The sequence below is a fragment of the Coturnix japonica genome, chromosome 9 (assembly GCF_001577835.2).
Source record: "Coturnix japonica isolate 7356 chromosome 9, Coturnix japonica 2.1, whole genome shotgun sequence".
Classification (NCBI taxonomy): Eukaryota; Metazoa; Chordata; class Aves; order Galliformes; family Phasianidae; genus Coturnix; species Coturnix japonica.
Window position 1 is genome coordinate 3723260 of NC_029524.1, and position 16446 is coordinate 3739705.

Genomic DNA, 16446 nt, shown 5'->3' on the forward strand with positions numbered 1-16446 from the left:
GATTCTATGATGGAGGGGAAAGATGTATGGACAAGGGAGGGAAGAGGAGAACATCTGGAGATGTTGCTTATCCTTGCCACACACGAGTACTGAACTGAACAAAGCAGAATGAAATTAATCCCCATACTTTAAAGCCCTGTGTTTTGCCATGACAACAGACACATCAGGCCTCAGGCTGAGATAAAGCCCAGAGAGCAGATATCAGTGTGGGGATGCACCTAGAAAAGCACTGTGGGCAGCAGTGCCTGCTGGGCTCCTCCAGCTGTGGCCCGTGGCCATTCAGTGCCACACTGCCCTCAGGACAGTGGACTGTGGGAAGGAGGCCGGGGTCCCCATCCCCGTGGCAATGCTGTAGTGGAACAAAGCAGCAGTGTTGGCAGGCGGGTGGTCACTGTGAGCCAAAAAGTGGCGGGGGAGGAGGGCTGGAAATTGGGGAACAAGGTCTGGGGGAAGGGCTGGCTCCTTCACTCCCATCCCCCTGCCCTGCACCCAGCAGGGCGTGATGGATTCTGCTGAATGAGTTGTGCAGAGCACAGAGCCGCCCTCATACACCATTCTGCATCTGACCTCGGGGAGGGGGAGAGGCTGCAATCGGGCCTTCCACCCCACCAACCGCATTCAGCTTTGGCCTCACTGCCAGGCAGGGGGTGCCCCAGGCTGTCACGCTCCATTGGTGAGAGGGGCTCAGTGTGACTCTGGGAGCAGCACAGCCCCACACAGCCCCCCCCAGCGGGATCAGCCCATGCTTTGTTCATTCACTGCCTGACACCGCGGGCGAGGAAAAGCTCGCTGTCAGCAAAGGGCCGTCGGGAGCCGCACTGCCCACACCGGGACCTGCCAGACATCCCCACGCGTCACACTGCAGCGTCCTTCACTGGCGCTGTGTGCCATGGGGGTGGCTGGCACCGGCACTTCCTGCTCTGCTGGTGACGCAGGGAGCTGGGAGTTATTTTAGGTGCTGTCCCATCTGCATGCTTCCAAAGCCAAAGAGGAGGGATGCAGGGCACCATTTCCCCACTATTTGTATGGTGTCAACCCCTGCTCTGACCCCTGCAACCCAAGCCATCCCCGCTCCCGCAGTGCACAGGGGGTCGCGATGCCGTACTCACTGGTGGTGCTTCCTGACATCTGGATGATGCATTTGGACTCCCGGCTCATCTCACGGGAGTTGAAGGGCCGCACACGCACAGCCACTTTGACGGACGCTCCCGCCATGGTGCCGGCCTGGGTGGGTGCTGCTAATGGAGCTGTCCTGTGGGGCGAGAAGGAGGAGTTAGGGGAGCTCCCACCTCCAGGTCCTGATGGAGGAATGAATGATTCTTCATTGAGCTGAGGCAACCCAAGAGCATCACCCAGCCGCCTGCAGCATCCCTTGGAAGGACGGGGACATGACGCATTCAGCTGTCCCACCCCGAGGTGCTGATCCCATGGAATGAGCTCCCTGTGCCCATCCCTGCAGCTTCCAGCCCCCAGCCCAGAAGGGAGGAAAACCCTTTGACTCGAGGGCAGACAGCGGGAGAAGGGCACTGCACACAAACACTGCGGTTTCCCAGTGCCCTGCGGATGCCCGCCGCCCTGCCCTGTGCACTCAATAGCTATTTTCCACTCCATCTCACTAAGCCAGCAATCAATGGTCTCAGCAGCAAAGGGCAGCCCTGCCAGCAGGGCCTCAGTGGCAGCAGGGGCAGTGCCTTGGGGCGCTCACCGCAGGGAGATGCAAAGGGATGAGCACTAACCCCACTCTACTTCCTTCAATGTCAGAAACCAGAGCAGTGTGTTGGGCCCTCATCACAGGGTGGGCTTTCACGTGCAGAAAGAACAGCTCAGTTTGTGGAAAACAAAGAAAGAGCAGAAGAAAACACACAGGATGGTCCTGAAAAAAGGGGGCCGCTTTAATATCCACTGGATGTTAGTACCAAGGGGAGGAAAAAACACAATGTGCTCTGCCCAAGGGTGGGTACATGCGTGGTGCAGTGAGAAACCTGCAGCCAGAAGGCACAATAAGTGTGGTGCTGCCTTTGGGGAATGCTTTGCCCACATTAAAGGTGCACTGCATCCCTGCAGGAGGAGTGCAGGGGTGTTTGTGTTTACCTAAACCCCACTCACTGCATCCCACTGGATGCCAAGCTTCAGCACCTGCTCTCAGGCTGCACTCAGCTCTATTTCTAGCACCCTGGGCCCAGCGAGCACGATGCACACACGCCTCTGCATCCCCCATCCTGCTGCTTCCTTGGATCCAGAGGTATAAAAAATAAATGTGACCAAAGGGAAAGCACGAGCTGCCGCAGAGCCACGCCAAGGCGCCGGGCTCCATTTTCTGTCTTGGAGCAGCTCCGTCCATTTCATTTCCTTGCAGCCATCCCCTCCCGGCCCAATCCCTGTGCCTGGGGCCACCGCCTGCCTAATCCTCTGCCTTCGAGAGAAATCCGATAACGCGCGGCCGGCGCCGCTGGGAGCGGTCCAGGGGATGGGAAGCGGGGAGGGAGGCTCTCACGTGGCTGTCGTGTCCCCAATGCATCCCCTCCCTGCAGAGCTCCGACACAGGAGCGGCCTGATGGCCACAGAGCAACAATTAATGGGATCAGCCAAGATTAATTGAGCGGGGATTAAGGGATGAAGGGATGAAGGGATCACTCTTAAACCCAAGGCGGTGCTGCCACACCCCGTACTGCCATGCCACCAAGGTGACAGCAGGATGCCTTGCAGCCATCCTTTCCCATCCCATCGGGATGATGTGGGATCGCCATGTCACCTTCAGCAGAATCCCATCCCCTGGAGGATGCTGTGGTTGGGGTGACATCACCCACAAAGCGTTGTGTGTTCTGCTGCCCTACATCTCCATGGGTTCCCTCCTGCTGGGGTCACACCCTGTGGGGCTGCTTTCCACTACCTCGATGACATGACACATCCGGGGCCTGGCCACCCGCCCCTCCCAGGTCGGTGTAAAGCCTCATGTCCCTGCCAGCCACCCGGCCCCTGGGATCACCTTTCCTTTTGGATAGATGGTGGCTGTGGCATCCATCTGACCTCCACCTGCCCCAGGCCAGCCAAAAACCACGGGGGAAGAGCTATTGTCCCCGATCACATCCATTGGGACACCCGTCTGGTGTCCCCAGCCCAGCCTTGCACAAGGGCCGTGACGGTGCAGTTTTCAGCACGCAGCGCAGGCGGGCTGAGATCGCCCATGTCCGTGGGGACACGCAGTGCTGGTGGCTGCGTGCCGTGCCCTGTGCCACCCACCCTGCCCCTCCCGGGTGTCGGGGGCACCGCAGCACCGCAACGCGGATCGAATCCAGCGAGCAGGTGGTGGCCCCCCACCCAGATGCGACGGCTGCGGCCACCGCCGTGCCACCTCAACCAAGATGGAGGGCAGCGCGGGTGCGGGGCTGGGGGAGGAGGACAAAGGGGTGGCCGAGCTCCGTGCCAGCCGCCCCCTCCCACCGGCCGAAGCCGCCGGCGCAGCCCGAGGGGACGCGGCGGCCGCCCCAAGGTCAGCGGTGCCACGCGCGGATCTCCGCCGCCGTTCACCCCGAAGCGGAACGATGACGGCGCACGAGCCCGCAGCGCTGCACCTGCCGCCCCCGGGGCATCGCCTCCCCCCGACAGATGCTTCTGGAAGCCGCGGCGGCTCCGTGCCCGCCGTGCCCGCCGTGCCCCCCATCCCCGTCCCCGCACGGTGCCGGGCAGCCCCCGCTGCCCCTCTGCGCCCCGATGGGGCGGCGGCCCCGAGCTCCTCCCGGACGGGTCCCGCGCGATGCCGGTGCCGCCGCCCCTACCTGTGCCCGTGGGCGGCGGGGCGCTGCGCTCAGCCTCTCAGCACCGGCATGGGGCCGGCACCGCTGGTGATGCCGGTACCGCCGCTGGTGATGCCGGTACCGCCGCTGGTGATGCCGGTACCGCCGCCGATGCCGGTGTCGGTGCGGGCGGTGTCGGCCCCTCCCCTGCGGTGCCGCCCTGCCCCTCCCCACCCCCTCGGTCCCATTGGCCAACGCCGGTTACGTCACCGCATCCCACCCCACCATCCCCGCCACCCCCGGCCCCGCGATGCGGATCCGCCGCAAGGGTGCGGGGAGAGGCGGGACCTGCGGCACCACGGCAACCGGCACCACGGCAACCGGCACCACGGCAACCGGCCCCTCTCCCATCTCTCGGAGCCTCCGCCCGTGCTGCTGCCCGCCCAGCAATTCATATACCTGTCCCAGCCATGGCCGCTGCTTCTCCACGAGTGTGCTGTGGGATAGAGCCGCAGGCTCTGCTGCAGTCTATGTAGGTTATTACATCCACAGCCCTTCCATCATCCACCAGCTGGGTCAGCCGGTCATAGATCAGGTTGGTCAGACAGGACCTGCCTGCCATGAAGCTGTGCTGGCTGGGCCTGATCCCCCAGTTGTCCTACACATGCCATGTGATCTCACTCAAGATGATCTGCTCCATTAACTTCCCTGGCACCGAGGTCAAGCAGACACATCTGTAGCTCCCCGGATCCTCCTTATGACCCTTCTAGAAGGTGGGTGTCACATTAGCAATCTCCAGTCACCTGCACCTCCCCAGCTGACCAGGACCACTGACAGATGATGGAAAGCAGCTCAGCAATCACTTCACCCTCTCAGCACCCCCAGCTGGGTCCCAATGGCCCCATGGACTTGGCTCAGCCCAGGTGAGGCAGGAGGTTGCTGTTTCCTCCTACACATGGCATTTTGTTCTGCCCCCACTCCTACCTTCCAACACAGGGAGCTGAATACCTTGAGGTTTACTGGCCTGACTGTTGTAAAGAAAGCACTGAGAACCTCAGTGACAACATTCCCCGTCACGGCTGACGGAGCCCGGTGTGGGGCACTGCATCCCCCGGCCACCCCACGAGAACAGTGCTGAGTACACTGCACTGCTGGTGGCACATTAACTGGATGGGAGGTGGCGGGGGCAGAGTCCGGCGGTCATTGTCCGTGTGGCCGTGGGCAGGGGATGCACCGCACCACAGCACTGCCGATATCCATAGCAGCTCTCCTGCGGGCTTGCAGCACAGCTGCCTGTGCCATGGCTGCTCCCACACCCCATATCCCCCCGCCCCGTGAGCTGCTGCGGCCACTGGCCGTGCCCTACCGGCTGCTGCTGGGGCCGGGGCCCAGCAACCTGTCCCCCCGAGTGCGGGCAGCCGGCAGCCAGCAGATCGTGGGCCACATGCATCCCGAGGTGCTGCAGGTGAGTTGGCTCTGCCCCAGCAGCCCACACCCCCTGTGTTACTGGGCTGACGGCGGTGCTGGTCCTTATCTCAGGTGATGGAAGAGATCAAGGCGGGCATCCAGTACGCCTTCCAGACGCGGAACCGGATCACGTTGGCTGTCAGCGGCACCGGGCACTGCGCCATGGAGGCTGCCCTTATCAACCTGCTGGAGAGCAGTGACACCGTGCTGGTGGGCAACAACGGCATCTGGGGAGAGCGTGCTGCTGACGTCGCCAGGAGGCTGGGTATGGCTGCTTGTATGTGAGCTGACAGCCTGAGCCATGCAGAGAGCTCAGGTTTTGTGGGGTGACACCCTCAGGGCAGTTTGTGTCAGGCACCCGATTAATGTGTGCCCAAAACTCCACATCCCTCTGTACATTTCCCCCCAGGAGCCAAGGTCCATGAGCTGCTGAAGCCTCCGGGTGAATACTTCACCTTGAGGGACATTCAGGAGGTATGTGCCACCTGTGGGGCACCGGGACTGAGCCCCACACAGGTTCTCACTGTGCTGTTCTCACCCAGGGCTTGGCACAGCACAAACCCTCAGTGCTCTTCCTCACTCACGGCGAGTCTTCCACGGGGGTCCGGCAGCCACTGGAGGGGCTGGGCGAGCTGTGCCACCGGTCAGTGCTCCTGGGGACCCCAGCAGGGCTGGGCTGCAGGGGGCTGTGGGGCTGAGCTCTGGTCCCCCTCCAGGCACGGCTGCCTGCTGCTTGTGGATGCGGTGGCATCGCTCGGGGGAGTGCCCATCCTCATGGACCAGCAGGGTGAGAGCCGCGGTGCTAGCGAGGAACAGGGGTCCCTGAGTGCCCCCACACCAGCACCTGTGGTGTGTGCCCTGCGTTTCCCACTGGCAGTGGGGCAGAGTCCTGCTCAGAGCCCTTGGTCCCTCTCATGCAGGGATTGATGTACTATACACGGGGTCCCAGAAAGTCCTCAGTGCCCCCCCTGGCATCTCTCCTATCTCATTCAGTGAGCGAGCAAGGTAAGGACTGCCCCGTCCCAGCAGGGCTGGGGGCACAGGTAGGAGGACCCCCCTCCTTGGCCACATCCCCTGGCTGCAATGCCAACCCAGTGCTCACTTCAGGCTCTGTGCTCCAGGGCAAGCAGTGGGTAGAGGGGCTCTCCCTTCCATGGGGCAGCGCTCAAGTGCTGTGTTCTGCCAGGGAGAAGATGCAGAGGAGGAAGACGAGGCCCCCATCCTTCTACCTGGACATGAGCTGTCTGGCGAGCTACTGGGGCTGCGATGGAGAGCCACGCATGTGAGGGCGGGCTGTACCCAGACAGGAAGCTGTGGCTGCCCCACCACATTCCAAACCCTAGCCCTAAATCTAGCCTAAATCCAAAGCCCCCCATCTTATCCAGTTGCTCTGCTCTATTTGCATTTCTTCTCCTTGCCCCCAAAACAGCCCCTTTGTCCCAGCTTTGCATCCCTGCCCAGGTCCCCTCCCCAGAGACTCTGCCACTGCTCCCCACTTCTCCCTACCTCTCCCACATGCCTGCCCCAGGGGCTTGCAGCAGCTGAGCCTGCCTTGGGGCTCCCTGGATTTTGCAGGTACCACCACACAGGGCCCGTCAGCAGCATCTTCTGCCTGCGGGAGGCCTTGGCCGGGCTGGCGGAGCTGGTGAGCTGGGCATAGGGACAGCTGATCTGGGCCACACCTGTGTTATAGCAGGGTTTGGGGAGCAGAGTGTGGTCAGCTGTCGGTGGTGGCATGGGACATTCAGGCAGGGGACATTTATTCTTTGCTGCCAGGGCCTGGAGAGCTCATGGAAGCAGCACCAAGCTGTCTGCACCCGCCTGTGCCAGGGGCTGCAGGATCTGGGGCTGGAGCTCTTCGTGAAGGAGGAGGTGCAGGATGTGGGCACAGACCCACACAGCTCAGAGCTTCCCTGGTGCTGGAGAGGAGCCCTGGTTCAGGGAAGCAGAAGGGATGTGTGGCTCTAACCCTGTGCCTTTCCTCCCCAGGCGGCACGGTTGCCCACCGTCACCACCGTCAGGGTGCCTGAAGGCTACAACTGGAAGGAGATCACAGCCTTCCTGATGGATAAACACAGCATTGAGATCTCTGGGGGCCTGGGCCCTACTGCAGGCAAGGTGAGCGGCATGCTCCCCATCTCTGAGCCCACACAGCTGCAGACACTGGCAGTGCACCATGCAACTAGCACAGGGCTGTGCAGCCCCCGCTGCCTGAAGCAACATTCCTTGCCACACAGAGTAGCTGCACACGTGATTAGTTAGTAGGGTAACATATCTTTATCATGACAGAGAGGAAATGAGGGTTAAATAGGAACAGACTGGGATGCACACACGTATATACAGCTTGTTGTGTGCCCCACATGGGGCCCAAAGGTGGGGGCTGCAGGGGAAACCCGCCCTTCTCCTCCAGGTGCTGCGGATCGGCCTCATGGGGCACAACGCGACCCAGGACAACGTGGACCGCCTGCTGCAGGCCCTGCGAGACGCCCTGCAGCACTGCCAGCACAGCAGGCTGTGAGCAGATGCCCACAGGGAGCAGCACATCGGCAGGACATGGCACAGATGTGGCCCAAAGCCTTCCTCCTCTCCCAGTGCCCAGCTCCCCATCCTGCCTGGCTTGGGGCTCGGCAGCCCCACGGGCTTGGGGGGCTGGGGGCAGGATCCAGCTTGCAGGCCCCCTCCCCTCCAATCCCTTCTGTTACCATCACCACCACCCATCTGCTGCAGACGTGTGCTGCTCCCCAGTGCCACCTCTCCTGAATAAAGCCACACAGCTCCGTGCTGCTCCCCAGCCCTACAGCTTGCCTGGACTCTCTGAGATCCAAGAGGAAAGGTGCAGCTGTGGGAAGTGCTGCAAAGTCCCAGCACAGGGAGAGAGGCAGAGCTGGGCCAGTTCCTGCTGATCTTTGGAGCAGAAAGTTTTCTTTCCTTCCCAATAAAGCCTGGGTTCCCCTTGTGCCATAGCGAGAACAGGGGTGGCAGTGAGTCCCACTCAGCTCTGCAGTGGGATGTCTCTGCGGAGCTTGTTGAGGAGCCAGGACATGGCTGAGCGACGCGTGGCATCCTGGATGTGGTACACCTGCAGCTAAGCAGAGACACGGGTGGTGAGGGAGGGGACACCCTGCAGCATCACGCAGCTGCTGCACGGCACAGCAGGGCAGGCAGTGCATAATAGCTCAGGGCAGGAGGGGTTACCTGGCTGAGCAGGACGTCAAAATAGGCCGTGTCCCAGTGTGCGCCGTCCTTAGCAGGGAGCTGCAGGAGGGCTCGGAGGGCTGGGTCTGCCTGCACACCATCAGCACGCGTCGGGAGGCCGAAATGGAAGCGTAGGAAGCGTGCAGGGTCCCGTGCAAAAGCCTCCACCTTGGGGTAAAGCGAGGCCAGGTGCTGTGGATCCCCCTGGAAGAGGTTCTGCTCCGGATGCAGGAAGTGGGGCAGGCACTGGGTGGCCAGGCAGCGCAGGAGGACAACCAGCAGCCTGTAGACGGAGCCCTCCAGGTCCTGCCAGTCCTCAGGAGAGGGGAACAGCTCCGTGCTCCACAGCAGCACCATCTACACAAGGGGAAAATAGTGCAGGCTGTTCCCGAGGGAGGCCCATGTACCTTCACATCCCCAGGGCTGCTCCACAGCCAGCCCCAGTGCACAGCCTGGCATCACACCCACCTGACCTCATGTTCACATTTGGAGCCTGTCCTTTGCTCCCTTAAGAGATCACAGCTATGGAACAGCTCTGAAAGGATGCACACAGGCTCCTCACAGGTGTGAAATATTAACATGCCCCAGCTGTCTCAGCACTGTGCTGGGAGGGGCCTGTCCATGACTTTCAGCAGCACATCACAACAGGAGGCAGGTACAGCCCAGCACCAACCTCTGTGCGCCCAGCCAGGCGTGCAGGAAGGAGCTGCCCCTTGTGCTGGGGCCCCAGGGCTGATCACATCCATGTGACAGCAGTGATGTGCTGGGGCTGCTGCCTTTGCTCCCTCATCAATGAGAGAGGAGTTCTGAGGCTCCAGCCAAGCAGAAAACCTGAGTGAAAGCCTGCACTCCGCTTGCATTTCTCCAGCAGCCCACAGGAGGTGCTTTGTGAAGGATAAACAAGCGCTGGGCTCTTTCTTTTTTTTTTTTTCCCTTAGACGTCAAAGAACGCGACATGAAATAAAACCTGTTGGATTCGGGTTGCTTTGGGCTGGGGCTGTGTTCTCCACCTCCGCCCTGGCAGAGCATGCTGTGATTGCGACACCGGTGCCGTCCCCGGCACAGCCCCTTCCCAACCAGCGTCACCATCTGGCATGGGCCCCAAGTGCCAAAAACAGGTTGGATGTGGAGACAGGGCCTTGTCAGAGCCAAAAACGGGCACCTCCCGGTACAATGGGGTGCAGGACAACCCATGGCACGGCTGGCATAGCCTGCCCTTCTCCACACATGGCTTCGGTCCCTCTGGGTTTTTGGGACATTCCTCTGGCTGGACCTACCTTCAGGTGGTTGAAGGTGAGGCCGTCCCTCCCATCCTCTTCCCTCCAGTCCTGGCTGCGGAGCTGCTCCAGCAGACGCAGGCTGTCCAGCCGGGGTCCCTGCAGCGTGTCCACGGCCCAGAGCAGCTTCAGGATGGGGAGGTGGGTAGAGGGCCTGGGGAGGAAGCATTGAGCTGCTGAGGAGGCTAAAGAGGGTGCTGCAGCTCACTGCAGGCATGCAGCATCCTGGTCCCACCTCTGCTGAGCAGGGGACGTGCAGGGTGCTGGCAGCTGTGCCCTTACAGCAGGGACATGGGTGGGGTGCATCAGGGCTGTGCTCCTCAACACACCAGCCCCACCTGGGTTAGACAACCGGTGTGAGCCTGAAATTAGCCCGGGCTGGTCCAGCTGGATGCTCGGCCCCTCCTTGTGGCTGGGTGTAGGGTACAAGTCAACTTGGCCCCTCTCAGCTCTGCTGCCAGGCACCCGACTTGTATGCAAAGCACTAGAACAACTCTACCATTGCGGCACTGCTGCGTGCCTGGGCCGCTCACCTCCAGCAGTGGTTGGAGGCTGGGACAAAGTGAGCATCTGCAGTGGCCTTCTGGAGGGTGCCCTCGGGGAAGCCTCGGTCGCGCTGCCTCCCATCCAGCCCTGGGGTCTCCTGCCGCCTCCTGACCACCGGGACCACATCAAAGCGGATGGTCCTCCAGCCTCCACGCACCAGCAGGGGCAGCTCCGTGGCACCTTCCTTCAGGTTTTCAGCACTGAGGTCACCTGGTGACAAGCGAGGAGGAGGTGAGGAGGTCACCGCAGCTGGTCCCGCAGGCTGAGAGGGTGTGAACTGCAGCACCCATGGGCCCGTCCCACCCTGCTCCATTCAGCCTTTCCCAATGCTGCGGTTTGGCCGCAGTTCCCTAACAAATACCATCTCCAAAAACACCACTGGGGTCGTTTTGGGGATGGAGGAGCAGCAGAGCGGGCACAGCGTGTTAGAAGCTGAGAGAGGCAGGATAGTGCAGACAGAGCGAGCGGTACACACCTGGCTGCAGGAGGGAGCGGCGCTGGCACTGCACGATGGCTGACACAAGGAGCTCTTTCAGGTGCTGCAGGACTTTGCCCGGTGCCAGGCACCGTACCTGCTCCATGCTATCCGTGGTGCCCGTGCTGCTCCAGTCCTCCACTCCAGTCACCGCAGAGGGCACCTCGAGGCTGCAGGCACCCAGCTGCCCGTGTCCTGTGCTCCCGCTGTCCATGGCTTGGCACAGCCGCACCCGCAGGGCATCACCATCAATGCGCAATGGCACCTCCACCACCACGGCATCCTCAGAGGCACAGAGCACAAACTCAAAGGCTTCCAGGTTCCTGGAGTAGTCCACCAGGAAGCGGGGCTCTTCAGCATGGATGTGCTCCAGCAAGGTCAGCAGGATGTCCTCGGCCTGCTGGAAGTGCTGCACCCGCTGCCCCTGCCGGGATGCGACCACCTCCAGGCAGCTGCGCCAGCGGCACCCACCCGCTGCCATGGCTGGGGCTGCACGGCTGCGAGCACAGAGCTCCGTGGGAGGGAGGGCGGGGAGGGAGTGGGAGCTGGGCGGGGGGAACCCCGGCTGAGGAGTGGCACCTGGGTGAGAGCCGGGGCGAGCCAAGGGCAGGGCAGAGCCTGGAGATGGGGCCGCGCCGTCATCACCTCTGCTGCACTGCAGCGCACTTGGCATCGTGTGTCTTGATATGACCATCGCTTGTACTCGGCTCTGGTGAGACTGCACCCAGTGAAGCGTGGCTGCCCCATCCCTGGAGGTGCTCAGGGCCAGGCTGGATGGGGCCCTGGGAGCCTGACCCGGTGGGGGGCACCCAGCCCACAGCAGGGGATGGAACGGAGTGGGCTGTGAGGTCCCTTCCAACCCTACCATCTTGTGATTCTATAAAGTGAGCCCAGATCCTCCACGTTCATGAAGTGCCTCAGGATCCTTTACAAGAGGCTTTCCTAGGCTGGGGCATGCAGCAGAGAGGGCTGATAGGGTCCATGAATCCATGGGCTGCCACAGAGGATGGCTGCAGCTGGGGCTGCCCAGGGGCGAGATGGAGATGTACAGAAGGAGCAGGAGTTCTTGCGCTGCAGCATCTGCTGCAATCTGCCTGGAAAGCCCTCGGGAGTGCTTGCAGATGGGGAGTGGGTTGGCTGTTATTCCAGCCTGCAGTGCATGCCTGGGAGCAACAGGGATGCAGAGGGTCAGCACTCAAGAGGTGACCCAAACCGGGGTGAACACAGGAAGGACACCCCCAACACAAACAGAGCGAGGAATTGCAGCCAGAACAAGTCTGCAAATCATTGACATCAAAGGTTGTTTGGGAACCAAATGCAACTGCATCAAAAAATGCCTCCCTTGAATCCCTGTTGTGACCCTCCCTGCCTACAGCCTCCTGCCAGGCTCCCCAAAAGGAGCACACAGGGACTTTGGGCAGCCACCAAAATGAAGCACCGGCCCACATCCCATTTCCTCCACACAGGACATGGTTGTGGGCCTGCATCTGAGGAAGACCTCAAGCACTCGACCCAGGAGCAACGAAGCAGCAGATAGACAGAAATCCTTCCAGGGCTGCTCCAGACCTGTAGGTGAGGGGCACAGCCTCCTGCTGCAGACAGAGGGATGGGTGCTAGGGCAGAGCAAGCAGTAGGGCTCCAGCTTAGCACAGAAACACTTGAGTTGAGGCATCAGGAAAAATTTCCTAAGCATAAGGTCAGTTAGAGCATGGAATAATCTCCTCGGGGAAGCGCTGGAATGGCCATTGGAGCGGTGCGTGCTTGGTCTAGACGAGTCACCCGGGACGCTCACAGGGAACGGCTCAGTGCTGGCAGAGGGGCTGGGCTGGATGAGGTAATAGGTCGTTTTCCATCTCTGCATTTTATGGTTCTACGAATTTTCACTCCATTAGAAACGGGAGAAAGAAAAAAAAATATATTAAAAAAAAAAAAAAGAAAAGAAAAAAGAAAGAGGGAGGGAGGGCAAGCAAGAGAGAGGAAAAAACTCAGCAGCGTGGGGATGGCTGGCACGGCACCTCCCGGCTGCAGCACCCTGCAGCAGCTCAGCACCTCCCCAGCTGCCCCTGTGTTGCTCTGCGCTCCTGGGGTGGTGACATGGAGTTCCACCATGAAGGGAATGAGGTGGATGTGAATTCTGGGGGACCTGAGCGAGGTGCTGGCAGAGGACGAGGAGGTTGGGACGTGGAGGGTTTGCCTTGCCCTGCCCCGCAGCCTGAACCCAGCAGTTCTGCATCACTCGCTGCTGCAGCGTGGGGCCGGGGGGCCCACCATCAGCCCCCAGCCTCCTGCTGTGCTTCTGCAGCAAGGATGGAGGCCATGCAGAGGCCAAGCGGCTCCCAGCTGCCCCGGCTGCCTCCCTCGTGCCCCAGGGAAGCAGGAGTCAGCCTGGAGCAGGACGGCCCCTAGCAGAAAGGCCGGGATCGGGGTGGGGGGAGAGGGAACCAGGGGACTTCGAGAGGAAGGGAGAGTAATTTAACATGACAGGCTGTTTATTTTGGCAAAAATGGTCTCCTTTCAACAGATTTCAAAGCCCAGCCCTGGGGCTGGGGGGGGGACCACACAGAGCAGGGGTTGGGGGGGCTCGATGGGGCTCTGGGCTGGGCTCGGTGGGTGGGGGGCAAAGCGAGGAGCGGGGGGACAGCACGAATCAGGGGCAGAGGAACAGAGGGAAATCCTAGCGGCGCCAACACCAGCATGTTTATCATGGGGAGCTGGGGGGTCACAGCCTGAGGAAGGCTCAGGAGTGGGGCAGTTCCCCAGCACGTGTGTCCTCGTGTGTGCACCGACATGTGAGTGGCCGCTGTGCTTCGTGCCCTCGCTGACACCCCCGGGCCGTGCACACACACTGGGCACGGGCACCGCTCAGCACCACATGGGCACCAGTGCACACCCGCGCTCTCACACACGTGCTGGCTCGCACGCACACGCGCACATTCACACGCTCCCCCGGCCCCGGCTCCTTCCTGCGGGCCAGGGCTCAGCTGGAGTCTTGGCTCCCCCGGTGCAATTTCAAAAGAGGCTGTTTATAAAAAAAAAAAATAAAAAAATGCTAGTAAAGAAATAATTATTATAATCACATTAAGGGATTGGCTGTAAAAGCCCTGCGAGAGCGTGGGGCTGCTGAGCGGGAGGGAACGAGGCTGTTCGTGCAGGGAGCGCAGGGGGGGTTTTCCTGCTTTTCACTCATTTTATTTTCAGTCCCAACCTCCCCCCCCCCCCCCCCCCCCCCCCCCCCTTTATCCTGGGAAATGAAAACAATTTATTTAATGATGGATCATCCCTTTCTCTGGTCACTGACCTCCTGGGCTCGTTTCTGCTGAGCTCGGCGGAAAACGCCAGGCTCGTTGTGGATCCCATCTGCGGGTGGGGGAAGGGAGGGGGGGAGCTTACCATCGGCCTTCCCAAAAACACAGCCCCGGGGAGCGGGCCGGGGCCGCCGGGGGTGGCTCTGGGCAGCATCAGCACTTTTCCATGCTCTTGGGATCAGGGGATGGATGCAGGGCAGGGGCCGTCCAGCACCCGTCCCGCTCCCCTTCGGTCCTTCCTGGGCCGTGTCCTGTTGCTCCCAACGTGGTTCTTGTAAAAATGCATAAATATTTACACAAGAGTAATTTAAAAAACACACTGTGTCAAGTAATTGAAGCACCAGCACATCCGAAGGGCTTTTGGCCCTATGGGGAACACCACATCACCACAACGTGATGCTGGAGGTGCTTGAGGGCTGCGGGATGCGGGTGCTGGGTGAGTGCATCCCTGCATCACTGCGTGGGAAAGGGTCACCGTGTGGGTCTGCAGGACAAGTATCTTCCTTGGCCGTGTCCTTGGTGGGCACGGTGGGGGCATCACATCACCATCAATGGTTGGATTTGGTGATCTTAGAGCTCTTTTCCAGCCTCATGAGTGGGCATGGCAGGGATGGGTAGGCGGCTGGATGAGATGATTTTAGCAGTCTTTGCCAACCTCAGGGATGTGATGATTCTACAAGTTGTCAGGACGCTGCTGGTTTGGGGACTGCAGTGGAGAGGTTTGCTTGCACAAAGGAAAGCCACAGCTCGGCGGTTGCCCCCCTCCCACTGTCTTTAACTGCTTTGAATCTGGTCCCACCTTCAGCCCTGGGTCCTGCACCAGCATGGCTTGGGAGATGACATTCATCCCCTGCCCTGCTCCCACCTACTTTTTGGAGGTGCCCGCAGCCTGAACCCCAACGTCCTTCTCTCCGTAGTGACCCCATGCCTGGGGCAGGGGGATGGAGCGTGTCCAGGGGCAGCACCACGAGCAAACCCTGCACCTAGCAGAGCCCCCAGTGCCTCCAGCTGCAGGCCTTGTTTCCTTCCCTGTAGGACCCTGGGAATGGAGAGAAAACCCAGCCCAGGTCCGGAGCTGCTCCACGTGCTGTGGGGCTTTCAGGGAGACCCGGGGAGCTGTTAAAGATGCAGAGCCTGCTGAGCCCTGGTGCGTTTGGGTGGAGGGGCCAGCGGGTCAGCACGAAAGCACTCGTATTAAATTCAAGCACATGGTTTGGATTTCGCTCTCCCCCTCTGCTACAGCTAATTAGGCCAAGTCCAGAGAGTGTCCCCGCTGATCCCCAACACATGTGTGACACTGGCGGTCCCTGCAAGCCCTGTCCCTAGGCGAGGGGGGTAGGGGGCCCTCCAGGTGGCCCTGGGATGCATGTGTGTGCACACGTGTGTGCGTGTGCATGGGAAAGGGGGCAGGGGGGGGAGGCGAGGAAGAGATTATGTTTTAATGAAGTTTTGAACTCATTATCTGGCCCGCATTCAAAGAATGCAAGAACGCTAATCATGCACATGAATGCGTGTGGTGGGAAGTGGCTGGAGGGGGGCCAAGAATAGCGAGGTTACTGCAACACACATCCCGTGCTCCCGCACCATGAGTGCTGTTCTGCACAGCCGGGCACAACAGGGCCACTGTGCCACCATGGGGCCCAGGGGCACCCGGTCACCGTGGGCTGGATGAGCACTGATGGCTGGTGGCCACTTGGTGACCTGCAGGATGGCAGCGAGCAGAAGGAAATGGCTCGCGGTGATGTTCAGTGGAGCCGCTCTGCTCTGTGCACGGGAATGTGGCTCTGTCAGACCCCGAGCAGAAGGTGACCCCAGGACCTGCTCCGGTTCCCAGCCTGGTGCACAGCCACATTGAGCCCCATGGCTCTCAGCAAACCTGGGGTGGGCATGGAGGCTCCTGGCCCCATACTGAGGGCTGACAAAGGAGAGGAGAGCTCTGAATGCATCACCGCAGCCACTACAGGCGAGGGAAAGAGGCACTTTGGAAAGGTAGCACCAAGAGTGCAGGCAGATGCTGGGGGAAAGGGCTCTTTTCCCTGCTCTCCTCCCCAGCGCTGAGCCTGGCTTCACACTGGGTCCATCTTCTGACCCAGAGGAAATGGCTCCGGGCTGTGGCCAACAGCTGTTTTCCTGCCTTGGTTCCTGCTTTCAATTTAGTGTCCCAAATTCCGACAGCACGACGAGGCCATCACTACATCCCCAAACCCATCCGTGCTGCAGGATGGGAACCCCCCTCCCCAAGAGATGTGCCATGCAGGGATGCTCTAGTGGGTACATGGGGGCTCTGGCTAAAAGGGGCCGCACCATCAGGGTCAGCCCTGTCTGTACCCACAACCCCGAGGGTGGATGTGACCCATGTGCAGGCAGGAGCAGGGCCAGCATGTGGGTGTGGGGCGGCAGTGGGGCCGGGGGCTGCAGTGTACCCCCACATCACTGCGTCCTGTGGG

General features: G+C 60.9%; 3 protein-coding genes across 26 annotated transcripts in view; 1 reads left to right on the top strand and 2 right to left on the bottom strand.

Annotated features, from left to right (window-relative positions):
• Positions 1–3940, bottom strand: part of KIF1A (kinesin family member 1A) — a 31763-nt gene extending 27823 nt beyond the window's left edge. For 7 of the 23 annotated variants that reach the window (XM_032446530.1, XM_032446529.1, XM_032446532.1 and 4 more), the window contains exons 1-2: positions 3777–3940; positions 1110–1252 (exon numbers count right to left, since the gene is read on the bottom strand). In XM_032446530.1, coding sequence (XP_032302421.1) covers positions 1110–1215 — 106 coding nt within the window. In that variant the 5' untranslated portion in view covers positions 1216–1252; positions 3777–3940. The remainder of the gene's footprint in view (positions 1–1109; positions 1253–3776) is intronic. The other 16 variants (XM_032446535.1, XM_032446533.1, XM_032446536.1 and 13 more) reach the window with 3 other exon arrangements.
• A 982-nt stretch (positions 3941–4922) lies between these two features.
• On the top strand, positions 4923–8104 carry AGXT (alanine--glyoxylate and serine--pyruvate aminotransferase). 2 transcript variants are annotated; one of them, XM_015871317.2, is made up of 11 exons: positions 4923–5199; positions 5274–5466; positions 5611–5675; positions 5744–5844; positions 5918–5988; positions 6122–6206; positions 6388–6483; positions 6777–6846; positions 6978–7073; positions 7191–7319; positions 7612–8104. In XM_015871317.2, the coding sequence occupies exons 1-11, from the start codon at positions 4963–4965 to the stop codon at positions 7717–7719; spliced, it is 1251 nt and encodes a 416-aa protein (XP_015726803.1). In that variant the 5' UTR covers positions 4923–4962; the 3' UTR covers positions 7720–8104. The 2 variants fall into 2 exon arrangements, with proteins under 2 accessions (XP_015726803.1, XP_015726804.1); XM_015871318.2 differs by lacking the exon at positions 6978–7073.
• MAB21L4 (mab-21 like 4) lies at positions 7819–11636 on the bottom strand. The gene is given in 7 exon segments (XM_015871316.2): positions 7819–8286; positions 8397–8753; positions 9674–9827; positions 10207–10429; positions 10695–11413; positions 11415–11520; positions 11523–11636. Coding segments are annotated over 7 exon segments (1692 nt in total). The 5' UTR covers positions 11563–11636; the 3' UTR covers positions 7819–8193.
• Positions 11637–16446: the final 4810 nt, after the last annotated feature.

What these genes read in the sequence shown, in the direction of transcription:
- AGXT (XM_015871317.2), top strand. Translation starts at nt 4,963, where the DNA reads ATGCACCGCACCACAGCACTGCCGATATCCATAGCAGCTCTCCTGCGG. An exon ending in CTGGGCGAGCTGTGCCACCG is followed by an intron (nt 5,845 to 5,917) that starts GTCAGTGCTCCT and finishes GTCCCCCTCCAG; the next exon opens with GCACGGCTGCCTGCTGCTTG. An exon ending in TGGCCGGGCTGGCGGAGCTG is followed by an intron (nt 6,847 to 6,977) that starts GTGAGCTGGGCA and finishes CTTTGCTGCCAG; the next exon opens with GGCCTGGAGAGCTCATGGAA.